The 15405-nt window shown below is 44.6% G+C and overlaps 1 protein-coding gene across 6 annotated transcripts in view; it reads right to left on the reverse strand.

The window, feature by feature from the left end:
• SEC16B (SEC16 homolog B, endoplasmic reticulum export factor) overlaps positions 1–15405 on the reverse strand; it is a 57907-nt gene that overhangs the window by 25804 nt on the left and 16698 nt on the right. For 3 of the 6 annotated variants that reach the window (XM_047840280.1, XM_047840275.1, XM_047840276.1), the window contains 9 exons: positions 12306–12659; positions 10374–10486; positions 9514–9604; positions 8662–8770; positions 7173–7317; positions 6122–6273; positions 5701–5762; positions 4270–4405; positions 3572–3802 (listed from right to left, as the gene is read on the reverse strand). In XM_047840280.1, coding sequence (XP_047696236.1) covers positions 3572–3802; positions 4270–4405; positions 5701–5762; positions 6122–6273; positions 7173–7317; positions 8662–8770; positions 9514–9604; positions 10374–10486; positions 12306–12601 — 1335 coding nt within the window. In that variant the 5' untranslated portion in view covers positions 12602–12659. Of the gene's footprint in view, positions 1–3571; positions 3803–4269; positions 4406–5700; positions 5763–6121; positions 6274–7172; positions 7318–8661; positions 8771–9513; positions 9612–10373; positions 10487–12305; positions 12660–14742; positions 14835–15405 lie in introns of those variants that run through there. The other 3 variants (XM_047840277.1, XM_047840279.1, XM_047840281.1) reach the window with 3 other exon arrangements.

Genomic DNA, 15405 nt, shown 5'->3' on the forward strand with positions numbered 1-15405 from the left:
TCTGTGCTGACAGCTCAGAGCCAGGAGCCTGCTTCGGATTCTGTGTCTCCCTCTCTTTCTACCCCTCCCCCATTCACACTCTGTCTCTCTCTCTCAAAAATGAATAAACATTAACAAATAATAATGATAAATAAATAAATAAATAAATATTTGCTTTTGTTATTGTTATTGCTATGGTCATTACTTAATTTTTCTTAAGGAAAGAGATTTTTATTGATTTATTTCTGTATCTCCCACTGGATTCAATGCCTTAGAAGTTGTGGCTGTTTGACAAATGTTTACCGAATAAATAAATTGTGAAACTTCAGGTCCCTACTATATAGTGAACAAGGGGATGGTTATCATATGATCCCACTGATTTTCACTGAATATCATGTCTACCACTCATTTAAAATATAATATCACATGAATGCAGGGTGTTATATGTATAAGTGATGAATTACTGGGTTCTACTCCTGAAGCCAATATTACGCTGAATACTAACTGACTAGAATTTAAATAAAATTTTGGAAAAAATAAAATAAAATATAACATCATATACAGATAAACAGAGATTAAAGATTCAAATGTAAAGGTGAAGTCACAAAAGTATTTGAACCTTATTTTCATAAATTAGTTTTAAAGTAGGAAAGCCTTTCTAAATATCAGCCCACAAAAGTAATTTCGTACAGAAAGTCCTTAAAAAGTAAAGAGCTCTTACAAATCAATAAATTGAGATCAAACACCCAACAGAACAACGTAGAAGATCCATGACAAAATAATTCACAGATTAGGGGCACCTGGGTGGCTCAGTCAATTAAGCGGTTAAGCGTCCAACTTCAGCTCAGGTCATGGTCTCACAGTTCATGGGTTTGGGCCCCCCGTCAGGGTCTGTGCTGACAGCTCAGAACATGGATCCTGCTTCAGATTCTGTGTCTCTGTCTCTCTCTGCCCCTTCCCCACTCACACGCACGTGCACACTCTCTCTCTCTCCAAAATAAATAAACATTTTTAAAAATTTTAACTCACAGATTAAAAGATATTCAACTTCATTTATAACAAGAGAAGAGGAACAACTCCACTAAATTATATATATATATATATATATATATATATATATACACATATATATATTTTTTTTAACCTTTCAGATTGGCACATATGAAAAGCTTGGAAACACTAAATTGGTAAGAGTAGGGAAACAGGAACTCTCATATATTGTTCATTGAGTAATTGGTACAACCTCTAAAAAGGCAATTTGTTGATATTTCTCAAAATTTCCAGCCATGTACCCTTTGACTCAACACTTCCATTTCCAGAAGCTTACAATTCTCCTCCTCTCCCTCTCTCTCTGCCCCTCCCCCATGTGCCCTCTCTCTCTCTCTGAAGATAAACTTAAAAAAAAAAGGATAACACCTCATTACACATGAAAATTATGTATAACTCAAATGTCTATGTATATAAATAAAGCACAGCCACACCCATTCATTTACATATTGTCTGTGGCTGCTTTTATCAGACAACAGCAGATATGAGTAGTGGCAACAGAGACCCCATGGCCTGCAAAACCTAATATACTTACTGTCTGTCCTTTTACAGAAAACAACTGCAACCATGTTATAGAGTGTTTTCTAGGATATTTTGTTAAATGGAAAAAGGAAGGTGAAGAAATGGTCTATGGGAGCGCCTGGCTGGTTCAGTCACTAGAGTGTTTGACTCTTGATCTCAGGATTGTTAAGTGTGAGCCCCATGCTGGGAGTAGAGATTACTTAAAATAAAATCTTTATTTTTTTATTTTTTAAACTAAAATATTAAAAAAAAAAAAAAGAAATAGGGGCGCCTGGGTGGCGCAGTCGGTTAAGCGTCCGACTTCAGCCAGGTCACGATCTCGCGGTCCGTGAGTTCGAGCCCCGCGTCAGGCTCTGGGCTGATGGCTCAGAGCCTGGAGCCTGTTTCCGATTCTGTGTCTCCCTCTCTCTCTGCCCCTCCCCCGTTCATGCTCTGTCTCTCTCTGTCCCCCCCAAAATAAATAAACGTTGAAAAAAAAATTAAAAAAATAAAAAAAAAGAAATAATATATGGTAAGCTATAAGGAACAAAAGGAGAACATAATCTTACATGCAGAAAACATCTCTGGATATTTTAGAGACAGCCTGTTTTAGAGACAGGCTGAGAGGGTGGGGGCATCATCTCGTCTCTTACATGCTTTTATCTTTTGAGTTTTGAATCATAGTCATTCAAATTGATTTCAATTATATATTCCAGTATTTAAACTCTCTTTAAGACTTCTGTAAAATGTGAGTTCAGCTTCAAAATTAAACAAGGCATAAAAAAATAGGTAAGTATATGAGGTGATTAATGTTATTCACTCCATGGGGAAAATCGTTTTACCATGTATTTGTACATCAAATCATCGCATTGTGCACTTTAAAAATCTTGCAATTTTGTCACATATACCTCAATTAAATTTTTTGAATAAATACCGTAAGAATAAAAATCATCTAATTTACATATCAAAAAAACAAGGCATCTCTTCATCTGTTGAATTAAAGTATTCAATATTGGGAGGCATGCCTGAGATATAGCTGGTGAGGATAACGTTTATAAACAGACTTTCTGGAAACTAATTTAGCGTATATGTGAAGAAGCTTTTAAAAGTGCGTACCCTTTAACTTATAGTTCCATTCTAGGAATCTATCCTAAAAAAATAAGAAGATAATCCAAAGATTTATATAACAAGATGTTCAAATTGTGTAATTTATAATGGGTGACAAAATTATAAATAGCCTTGGGGCGCCTGGGTGGCGCAGTCGGTTAAGCGTCCGACTTCAGCCAGGTCACGATCTCGCGGTCCGTGAGTTCGAGCCCCGCGTCAGGCTCTGGGCTGATGGCTCAGAGCCTGGAGCCTGTTTCCGATTCTGTGTCTCCCTCTCTCTCTGCCCCTCCCCCGTTCATGCTCTGTCTCTCTCTGTCCCCAAAAAAATAAATAAACGTTGAAAAAAAACATTATAAATAGCCTATATATTCTAAAACAGTGAATTAGATCAATAAAATATTTAAAATTCATATCATAGAATATTGTCCATTTGTTAAAATGGTACGTTTTAATACCATGGGAATATTACACCATATAATCTTAACTGAAAAAGTAGAAATAATGCATTAGTAATTTAATTCTATCTTTAATATATGTGCATAGAAAAATGCTAGAATTAAGTATATCAAGATGTTAACAGATTTTTTTTTTAATGTTTATTTACTTTTGAGAGAGAGCAAGGGAGGGGCAGGGAGAGAGGGGGACAGAGGATCCAAAGCAGGCTCTGTGCTGAGAGCAGACAGCCAGATGTGGGGCTTGAACTCATGACCTGTGAGATCATGACCTGAGCCGAGGTCGACCACTTAACCAACTGAGCCACCCAGGCGCCCCCAGATGTTAGCTTTTAATGGTAAGGCTATATAATTTTTTTCTTTGCACCTTTCTGAGCTTCTTAGGTGCTATAAAATGAGTATAAATTACTCCTATGATTGGAGGAGGGGTGAGTGATGGGGGCGTAGTTACTTTTTAAAAACAAGCATGGAAGGGCCACACCTGCCTTCTTCCTGCCGTAGTAGAGCAGTTTAGTGAATTTCTCTACAATCTGTGCAGGCGTCTCCACGCTGGGGGGAATCTCCCCGGTGAGCAGGTTCGGGGTCCCTGAGCTCAGCACCGGCCAGTCCTCGTCGGTCAGGTTGATGAGGTTGGCCACTGGCGGCTGCCTCTTGTACTTCTCCAGCTTCTTACAGTCTTGCATCAGCAGCTCCGCGATGTCAGATCCCACCATGGACTGCGAGGCAAAGAGGGTCATCCTGAGGGAGAATCCTATTGTCCTCGGGCCGGCAGCCCCTGCTGAAGAAGGAGGGCACCAGAGCACCTGCCGTCTTCATGAGGAGGTCAACTTCCAAACACAAGACAGCCCTTTCTTGGACTATTGTATTTCACACTTCAGCTTCACTCTCTCATGGTGACTTTCTGCCTGTCAGAGCCACCAAGATTACCAGAAATAGGCCCACTCTTACAGTCATATTATGTGGTTGGTACAGTAACCCCAGGCCAGGGAGAAGGGCAGAGAAAAGACCATCTTTAGCAAACTGCGTTGACATCTGAGCAATTTTTTCCCACTTAGGGCCATTTGTTGCTTCTTTAACATTATCTTTTATAATCATGTCATAAGCCGAATCCTCTCTATCCCTGAAAGACTTAAATTTCAATCCGGCCTGCACCTGCTCACCCGTCGGAGTGATAATACTTTACCCCATTCTGTCGACAAAGGAGAACCAACAACTGCCACAGTAGAGCTGAGTCTCTGCTCCTCTGTGTCTCAGATTTTCGGCTCTGAGCTGCTTTCTGCTGGCAAAATGTCATGATGTCCACCTTGTGTACGTCTTCCCTATGGAGAGATTTCAGGGAGCAAAGGGTGAGGGGCAGACTCTTTCACCGCACAGCACTGCAGGCTCCTTGTACGGAGGGAGGGTGCTTAGCAGAGGGTGGGGGGACTGAGATAGGAGCCTGACAACCCAGGGCTGGGGTACTGAGTCCGTAGTTTCCTTGATGAACAGAAAGGGACTTCAGAAATTCTCTCACACACCCTCCCCATTTTACAGATGAGGAAACTGAGACCCACAGGGTACCCTGCCCAGGGTAGTAGGCAAGGGCACAGACTTTGGAGTCAGACCACCTTGCGTTTAAATCTAGCCTGCCATGTCTCACCTTATAAAACTACCTCCATATAAAAGGAATTAACAACATATATTAAGTGCTCAATAAATGGGCAATGTTATTTGCTCCAGGTCGTCCAAATAAAATCAATCAAATTGGGACCAGCACCCCCAGTGTCCACACAGCCAGCTCTACGTTCTATCCCCCATCTGTATACCTGTGTGTAAGAAATAGATTTGACACTCACTTTTACTTGAAGGAACCGTCAAAATACTATGGGCTTTTCTTGGAGGGGGAAGCTTCAGGATAAGTTTATAGAATAGTGATGATGATACATAAAGGGCTTCCATATGCATTATCTCACTTGCGTCTCAAAGCCACCACTTAAAGTAGGCACAACCAGTGTTACATCATTTCCGAAAGAGAAAACTAAGGCTCAAAGAAGATTAGCTGATCTGTCTGCCCTGAGACCTCTAGTTAGTAGGATGCGTGGGCCAAGGACCCAGCTCCTCTTGACTCCAGCCAGGACTCTTTCCACCAGAGTGCCCTAAATATTTATCAGAAACTTGACTAAGAATTTAAAAGCAGTTCTAGCTCAGTCCTGCAGAGGGCAGACTTGCACACTGTCCAATAACTCAACACAGACTATGCTAGTCCTCTCTAGAAAAAGGCAAGAATTTTTTTTTCCACTGTGATCCACTTGTCTATGATTTCCCAGGCTGTGCTCCACTTTTCTGCCAGTACCTGTTAAGTGCAGAGAATGTTAAAACCTCCTACCACGTAGCTCCTGCAAAACAGAACTATTTTCAGATTTTTAATCTTAATTTTTCTTTCTGCTCTTCAGCTAGCAAATTGTTTGTCAAAATGGCCCAGGCCACATTTGTCTCAATCTTGTTGCACAGAGTATTCTACTCCAAGGGGGATAGACATTGTCTTTTAAGGAAGCCAAGAACAAATCCCCCTGATCTGGGCAGGCAGATTTTGTAAGTTCAAAAGCCCTACTTGGCAGCTCATAAGATAATTTACCTGATCAGGGGTCCTGAGAAAGTCCTCATCTCTTCTTGTTCTTCGGAGTCACTAAGAATAATCTGGAACAAAAAAAATCATATTTGGTGTCCCAGACTATATCCACCCAAAGCCCCTGTCAGTCAAGTCCAATATCAGAACCCATGGCTATGGCCCTGGGCTGTGGCTCAGTGTCTTGTGGAGAACACAGGAGGACAAAAGTGAGTTCTCCAGTTGTCGAAAATGAGCCAATAGCATCTCAGGAAAAACACAAATCTAGCATCACTCCTTTGAGAGAAGATCCCTACCTTTCTTTCACAAAACCACGGAATGCCTGATTCAGTTCCCCACAAGGGCACCCCATTCCTGGAGATGTCCAGACTCAGGTCAAGGAAAGCAGAAGGCAGAATGCCAGATTTCCAGGACACAGAATCTCATTTACCTCCATGCTGTGCAGTTCAACAAGGGCCGTCTGTCCATCACTGGGAGAGCTGGGACCCACACGCACCAGCTGACCTCCTGGCCCAAAGCTCACAGGCACATGAGAGATGTAGAACTTCATGGGTGCCTTGGGACCAGCTGCTGAGACATCTTCTGACCGACAGACACAGGTGGACACTGTTAGGATTACTGCTGCTGCTTTTCTTTACTTTAGAAGTACACCACCGACATATTTCTCTCCAAATTCCACCTGGGCCAGGATAAGACTCAGGGCAGGTGACATAATTGGAAGAAGCCCAGGCAGGGGCATCTGGGTGGCTCAGTCGGTTGAGCGTCCGACTTCAGCTCAGGTCATGATCTCATAGGTCATGAGTTCAAGCCCTGCATAAAGCTGTCTGCTGTCAGCACAGAGCCTGCTTTGGATCCTCTGTCTCCCTCTCTCTCTCTCTCTCTCTCTCTGCCCCTCCCTACTCACACTCTCTCTTTCAAAAATGAATAAACATTTACTTAAGAAGAAGAAGAAGAAGCCCATGCTACAAGTCAGATTTAAGCCTCTCAGAATATGTCAGAATATAATGTGAGAATCTGCTGGTTTGGTCCAAATGGCAAAACACCAGGCCCAGACTCCCAGCGATAGCGAGATGCTGGGGACTCTGGCTCTACGTAGTTGAATACTCATGACATGTATCCTACACCCAGACAAAGCAACTATGCTTTGTGGCCTGCCCTTGCTTTACCAAACTGACTCTTGCCTTCACTTTCTTCACCTGTTATACAAAAGTACATCTGGGCGCCTCCCCTCCCAGCCTGATCCTGATGCCTACAAACCGGGTTCCATTCCAAGAATCAGCTATGATGCAATCTCCAGTACAAGAGAAAAGGTGAGAAATGGAGCCACAGTGGCCTCTCTGCCCAGGAGAAACTACATAAGTAAACGGGGCAGCCGCAGTCCACTCTTGGAAGTGCAGGGGAAGGGTGACTTTCCAAGAGGTTGTCACCCAGCCCTCTTCTCACAAGACTCAACCAGTTGCTTAGATCATGGCAGTACCCACCAGCCTGAATTGGACTCCAAGCTGTCGACGCCACGGGATCGTAGGGCTCCGAGTCAGCTCCCATGTACTGACTGAGTTCGTAGGCGCTAGAGCTGAGACCAGACTCATGCTGCCGGAGAAGGCTGGACTCATTGGCCAGCGATGGCTGGAAGTTAAAGATAATAAAAACACACAGGAAGGATCAGAAGCACTTTCAGAGAAATGGTCCTCTCGAGTGTTCCTTCAAAGCAACAAAATTGAAACTTTCAAATAAATACACCGCGTGGTGGATGTGTTGAAAGGAAAAAAAAGTGATCATTTAATTGACAGGTGTTGGCTAAAAAAAAATGAATTAAGGCCTAGTGGGAAGAGTGTAGGCCCTGAGGCCACGGGACCTGAATTCAAATCTCAGTTTTGTCGGGACGCCTGGCTGGTTCAGTTGGTAGAGCATAAGACTCCTGATCTTGGGGTTGTGAGTTCAAGCCGCACTCTGCACGTGTCGAGATGACTTAAAAATAAAAAAATAGGGGTGCCTGGGTGGCTCGGTTGGTTAAGCGTCCGACTTCGGCTCAGGTCAAGATCTCGCGGTCCGTGAGTTCGAGCCCCGCGTCGGGCTCTGTGCTGACTGCTCAGAGCCTGGAGCCTGTTTCAGATTCTGTGTCTCCCTCTCTCTCTGACCCTCCCCCATTCATGCTCTGTCTCTGTCTCAAAAATAAATAAACGTTAAAAAAAATTCTTTAAAAAAAATAAATAAAAAATAAAAAAATAAATCTTCAAATCCGTTTTATCAATACCTAGCTGCTGTGACCTTGGACAAATGATTTAGGCTCTCTGATGATACCATGGGCATATATCACATAGTCTGTACCCTGCACTGGTAAGCCTTAGGTATACAGGAGAAAATGTTCTCAAAAATCATACATATCTAATGTGGAAAAAAATTTGATATAAGACTGTCAAAAATCAATAGCTTGTCTCTGCAGTATCTTTGCAACTTTTCCAAAAATCTAAAATTATTCTAAAATTAAAAGTTTATTTTTAAAATATATAAGAACGCCATTGTGTGGCCCAGCTGGTATAGGCAGTAAGATTTCAGAAGCGAGCACTGGAAGAGTCAAGAGAGGTTTCAAACTCTGCTTTTCAGACCGGAATTCAGATAGTCTAGCAACTCCCCACTTGCTGGGTAAACCAAATTGCCAGTCCACTGGGGTACCGGTGACAGCCTCTCCTCTTTGCCAGCACCACAGAGTGACCTGGGTGGCATTTCCTGATCCAGCCACACACACACACACACACACACACACACACGCCAAAGGGCCAGATCAGGGCCCCAGGAAGTCAAGGAAAGGAGGAGGTATGAGTGGAGGCTCCATAGAGAGGGGACGATGTCACCGCTCAGACCTCTGGCCACTGGCCACCCCCACTCCCAAGGGCCCTGCCCTGCCCCTATTTCATTGTCTGGTATGATGCACTGTCACAGTCCACCAGCCCCCGTGTCCCTTCAGATTACCTCATTCTTCTGGGTTCCCGTTAGCAGACTCTCCGGAAACAGGTCCCCAGGCCTCTCCGGCCTAGTGTTAGAAGCAGGACTGTCTTTATGAGAGTTCCGACTCTTGGATCTACAGAAAATCACAGGAGCAGGTGAGGGGGGTCCTGGGCAAGCCAGCCAGAGTGAGCTGCAGACTTCTGCTGCAGAGCGTGGGCAGTGTCAGGTGGCCTGTGTGCCATAGGGAAGAGCATTGTCCTCCCTCGGCCACCGCAATCTATCAATACCAGAGAAACGGGAGCTCCTGGGTTCCACAGTGCAGTTACTGGAAGTAACCCAAACGCTGTGGAGAAGGGCTGGTCTCTGCAGCCTGACACCCTGCAATGACTCAAAGCAGAGCAGCTGGGTTGGTGAGTTGGTCAGACACGGTCAAGGCACCAGGCTGAAGGACACCAGAACAGGTGTTTGTGTAAAATGCTCTTCTCTGCTCACTCCTTCCCAGGGGCTATCCCATTCTCCGTGCACAGGAGTGGGCAGAGGAGAAACAGCCCAGCCTCGGGCAGGACCCGATTTTGCAAACTTCGGCCAAGCCACATCTGTTCTGAGGCCAATAAGGAATCCAGGCTCTCGTGTAGGGTGGACCTCAAGTAACCTCACAGGACTCAGCTGACCCCAAGTTTGGGAGCTGCCTCTCAGAATTAAGACTCCACTGACAGCTGGCCTGGGCCACCCTGGGCTACTCCCACAACCCCGTGGCCAGAGTAGAAGCAGACGGGGGTTCTGGAGACAGAGACGAGCACCCGATTCCATAGACTTGCCTAACATAGTGTGAGTTTGGCTGGATCGTGTTGAGCTGGCCTCTCCTTTCACACTTACAGACTATTCTGGTTTTCGTGATGATGCTCACTGAGGTACTTTTGATCTCGGTGATCTTCCTGCCACATATAAGGACTCTCTCGCCTTGGCACTGCACCCTCAGAGAAAACAAGATCAAGACAGGTCATTTCCCATTCCTAAAAGTTTAGGAAGACAGCAGCGAGCTGTGAGGCTGAGTCACCGGAGCACCAGAGATATAAAAACATGTTTGCCAAATTGAATAAAATTGAGACGTGAGCGCTAACAATGGGAGTCAACAGAATGCTCCTCAGTCCTTCCTGAATCAACCACCTTGGCTCCATACAATTGTATCATCGTGGGGATCATGTGTGCGTGTTTTCAGTTTTGAAACAGATTTCTCTTTGCAGGCAGGTCAGAAGCTGCCATCGACACATACCTAACGCCTCAGTATGGGCAGAGTATAAATTCCTGTGGGTGCATATCTGCCACCCTCAAGGTAAATGACGGTCAGACTCATCCCAGCCCAGCCACACACTTGACAACTTCATTGTTAAGAACTGACTTCACTGTTACTTGGTCAGAGACTGTAATCTTGGCTGTAACGAGGAGTGGAGGAAAAAATGCGGACGAAGTACGAACTAGCCATAATACTGGTAACATAATGATAGTTTCAGGGCTATCACTGACACATACAAAGGAAAATGACTCCTTTCTGTCTCTTCCCCTCAAGACATCTAGCAGTAGTGTCTTTGCTGGGGCCTCATCTGGCCAAGGAAGAAGTGGGTGAGGACAGGGGTTCTACCTCAGCCAAGTAGGATGGCCAAGACGAGGCTCTGAGCACGCCCTGTCTACCAGATCAGCTGCACCACCCCAAAGGCTCTTCGGAGATTATTCCATACCTCTTTCTTCCTGTAGCTGCTGCGGGGGTCTGTGGTAGTAATAATCTCCATAAGCATATTCTTCCCTCAGGGTTGGAGAATGATAGCTCTGATACGGATCCTCAATGCCTGGCCTAAAATATCACAAAGGTCAGTCATTCAAGGATGAGTGTGGTAAAAAGAGAAACCAATGGAGGACTTGACAAACTAAATAACTTCAGAGGACAAATCTGTGATGTCGATCTAGAACCTGCTTTAAAATTGCAGTTAATTCTAGATCCTATAAACAGAAGATCCAGAATCAGCAGGAGGAGGGCCTTTATTTCAGAACAAGGCTGGGATTTTTAGAGCAAAATCGAGTGTCCCATTCTCTTTGATTTCCCCTACTCCTCAAATACATACATCCAACAATACATGATGTTATTTTAGAAAACCCTGCCCTGAAATTATCTTAGAATACCCCTTCCTGGGGCACCTGGGTGGCTCAGTCAGTTAAGCCTCTGACTCTTGATTTTTGCTTGGGTCACAACCTCGTGGTTCCTGAGTTTGAGCCCCATGTCAGGCTCTGTGCTGTCAGTGCAGAGCCTGCTTGGGATTCTGTCTCTCTCCCTCCCTCTCTCCACCCCTCCCCCATGTGCTCTCTCTCTCTCTCTCTCTCTCTCTGTCCCTCTATATATCTGTCTCTGTCTCTTTCTCTCTCTCTCAAAATAAATAAATATGCTTTAAAAGAAAAAAAGAATATCCTTTCCTGAGATGACTGTGTAGGTACCCAACACGCCATTGTAAGTCCCATGCATATTACAGATGGAAATGAGATGAAGAAGTCACATTGGACTCTCTTAAATCTGACTGCTTTCATTGCCTCTGTCCTCGACATACCTTTTTTGAGAGGTCAACAATACAAAACAGATTGAGGAAAGAATGTCACATTGTTAGTCTTTTTTATTACTTTTATTAACTAATAATTTTTTTTTCAACTTTTTTTTTGGGGGGGGGACAGAGAGAGACAGAGCATGAACGGGGGAGGGGCAGAGAGAGAGGGAGACACAGAATCGGAAACAGGCTCCAGGCTCTGAGCCATCAGCCCAGACCCTGACGTGGGGCTTGAACTCACGGACCGCGAGATCGTGACCTGGCTGAAGTCGGACCCTTAACTGACTGCGCCACCCAGGAGCCCCATAATTTTTTAATATTTCATGGAGCAAAGGCTTACAGTAATCGTCATAATTTCAACCCGAAATATGTAGGCAGGTAAATATCACTCCACCTGGAAAAGCTGAAGTAAAACATACATGACTTCCAATATTCCATAAAATATTAAATCCTATGTTATCAATCAGGATTCACGAACAGGAATTCCAGAATCTCCTAGCATTACCTCACGGGGACCTCTTCATTCTGAACTTGGAGACTACAAGCTTCTACCTGCTTTCTCTCAGGTCAATTTCATTTTTTAAAATGTTCCCATTTACTCATCCCATGCATATTTTTTCTGTATGCCAGTCACACCCTGAGTACTGCTCTAGGCATGGAGTCTCTTCTTGGTGCTGGTGGTGTCAGTGCAAACAACACTGAGAAGTTTTTACAAGGAACTCTAAGACAAACTTTTCCATAATCTACCAACATTGCCTTTTGCCGTCCCCGAGTCAAAGGGTCTCATCTGCTATCTTGGATCCACCATTCTTTCTACTTTCTGCCCTGGCCCCAACACCCAGTCACGCTGTGATTGCCTCTTTAAGAAGCCCCACCAGAGAACAAAAAGGAGGGAAGTACTATTTCCAGTTACCTAAATCCAATTTGGGAGGGGAAAGTGTTTGGCGAAGTCAATGTAACAGGGTGGAGAAGGAAAAAGAAGAAAAAGAGGAAGAGTAAAAGGAAAAGGAAGAAGGAAGAGAACGATCTACTGAGAAGCATGTAGGAGAGCTGGGTGAACTCCAAGGGTGAGAGCCATACCTTGAATACAACTGACGGGGATAACCACCTTCATAATAGTCAACTCCCAAAACAGGCTGACGCCTTTCTCCAGGCCTGGATGCATAATGGGGCTGCTGGTGGTCCGTCCTGGGGTCCTGCTGCGGCTGGGGGCTCCTGTGCGTGTCTTGCCACTGATGGTACCTCTCTCCATTGTACCAAGAGCGAGGAACGGGCCGATGGTTTCCATCTCTCTGAAGTCCCCGGTCTGGATCCTTTGATGGTGCTGTGGGCCTCCCCCATGGCTGAGGTGGCCACTGAGGAGCCCAAAATTCCATCCTTGACCCTCAGAATTTCCCTCGTGTTTTTATTCAGTTATGTAATTATTTTCTGTTCCTGCAGACAAAAAAAAAAAAAATCATCATTTTAGGCTTATATCCAAACATGATGATTGATTAGGTTTTCTGAATAAGCATCTACAGTCCTCAAAATCTTTTATCTGAAACAAAACACCTGGGCAGTGATATAGAGATATCTGGGGGAAAATCTCAAGCAGACATATGAAATAAATAACAGGCTAGACATTATACTGATGTTGCTTTAAAAATTAAAAAGAATATTTGGAGCAACAAGAGGTGTAGGAGGCAGGAGAGACAGAGAACAGTCATAGATAAAGCTCCAAAACATCATCACAGTATCCCAACTAAATACATGTTTGTTCATTTATCCCCACCAGCAATTATTCATTCAACAATTACCGTGGAGGTCCCCTGCTATCAGAGAAATGAGTGCGCATGGAGACAGGCCAGAGTTTAAATCCTAACTCTGCCACCTATTAGCTAGTTCATTTTTTTCAAGCTTCAGTTTCCTTGAGAAATGGAATGGGGACCATAACGACTCATTTGCAGGGTTACTGTCAGAGTCAGTGACAACTTATGAAAAGTACCCAACACACTGCCTCGTATATAATAATTGTTCAATGAAACAAGTAGCTAGTGTTTGATATCAGAGATAACATTAGGGCAGTATGAATGGATGCAGACATTTCCTAAACAAAAAGAAGCTTAAAGGGATCTCAAGAGACATCTTTTCTGAATCCTTAAATTAACCTCTTAGAAGAACTGGGCCCTATGATATGGCCCTGCCTGCCCTTCCTCTCAGGGAGACAAGTTTGGGATTGCTTTCATGGCAAGCCAGAAAGCCATGTCTCAGTGATCTTCCTGGCTGGAGACTTTTAAATCTGGAGGTCTCCTAGCATCAAAATAATTTTCCCAACTTATCCTTCAAAATGAGAAATAGCTCTGAAGACATACTGCCTTCCAAGTTCCTCCACCCCATGTCATGGAGAAGAACCTGTATCCAGCTGCCTCCAAAGAGAAAGCATGTGTCAGCCCTTACTGGTGACTTGGGGATTCTCTTATGGCAGGAGGGTATATTATCTCAATCAGACCTCATTTTTTCTCTCCTGGGAACTGTTTTAGGTTGAAAGACTTGGATCAAATATGGTTAATTTGCTCCCACTCCTGAAACTCCCAGCCTAATATAAAAAAAAAAAAATCATATCGGAACAAAAGGTCAAAGGGTATATGTTGAAATCAAGATATCACTCTGCTTGAATGCCATGGAGCCAGGGTCCACAGCTCTGAGCCAAGAGCTGTAAGCAGAACATACCAGAAGAGCAAGGCACAGAAGTGCCTTCCACCTCAGATCTATCACAGCTCAGAAAAACTCCCACCTTCCTTCCTAAAGTGTCAGCCCCCTCCCTTGAAAACAGTCAGGTGCATGAAAGCTTTTTCCAAAAATTCCCAGCAAAATCCAAGTGCCCCAACACAGTGAAAGGGCACCTGGGTCCTCCCTGAAGGTTTATAGAACTCAATATTATTTGGACACAAGTAAACTCAACAAGAGGAAAGCCTCTTTTGCCTGTCTTGTCCCCAGATATTTTCACTAGACAGCCCTTCTCCAACCACGAAGGCACAAAACCCAATCTCTTCACTGAAATCACATCATTCTATTATTGAGATATCAACTCCCATAGTTTAGACCTCAGGTTATAATTATGGACACCAAATGAGGGGCGCCTGGGTGGCTCAGTCAGCTGGGCATCTGACTTTGACTCAGGTCATGATCTCACAGTTCGTGGGTTCGAACCCCGCATCAGGCTCTGTGCTGACAGCTCAGAGCCTGGAGCCTGCTTCGGATTCTGTGTCTCCCTCCCTCTCTTTCTGCCCCTCCCCTGCTCACGCTCTCTCTTTCTCAAAAATAAAATAAACATTAAAAAAAAAAACAACAAAGGACTTCAAATGAAAGGCACCCAAGATTCTCAAAGTGAAGGCATCACATCTCCAGTGACAAGCCACACTTCCACATTCACATAAGTGACCCTCCTGGCCCCAGCAAGGGTGATATTGACTTTCCCATTCTGACAGTACAGCTGAGCCAAGAGAAAGAAAGCAAGGGAACGAGCATCCCCACACACCTGCTCAGACGGCTTCCCACCTTCCGTCAGCGTGGCTTCCTTCAGCTCTCTCCAGGCCCACAAGTGTCTCTCTCCTCTTGGAGAATGTCAAAGTCCAGGCGCCACATCTACCAAGACTTACCTGGCCTTCAGACCTACAGCCAGTCAGTTATCTGTTGCAACCACCTGGCCTCCATGGAGCTGATTCACTAGGGCAAAGTACAGCCCGGATACCCCAGCCTGGGACAGGCCTGACTTGGCGTATTTGCTCGGAACCCTGTCGGAGGCTGGTGCTTCTGTTTGCCTGGTCATGGGCTGAGCCAGATTGACTTACATCCAAATCCCAGAGCAAACAAGGAACGGAGAAAGCAGGGAGAGGAAATCCAGAAAGCCTGAGGCTGCCTGGCCTGTGAGAAGAGCACCACCTTTGGGGCATTGATTCATGGCGCTGCAACTGTCGGCCCTAATGCTCAACCTCTCGGGAGTCTCAGTTTCTTCCTCTCTAAAAGGGAAATAACCATACTTAGCTTGTGGGAGTCACTATGAGGATTAAACGTTAGTAAAGTGGCACCTGATAGAGAAATATATATGCTTTATAAATAAGTATGATCTTTTCCTTTCAAAACACATGAGCTGGGGCATCCGGGTGGCTCAGTCAGTTGAGTGTCGAGTCTTGATTTTGAC

This window comes from Prionailurus viverrinus, chromosome F1 (genome assembly GCF_022837055.1).
Source record: "Prionailurus viverrinus isolate Anna chromosome F1, UM_Priviv_1.0, whole genome shotgun sequence".
Classification (NCBI taxonomy): domain Eukaryota; kingdom Metazoa; phylum Chordata; class Mammalia; order Carnivora; family Felidae; genus Prionailurus; species Prionailurus viverrinus.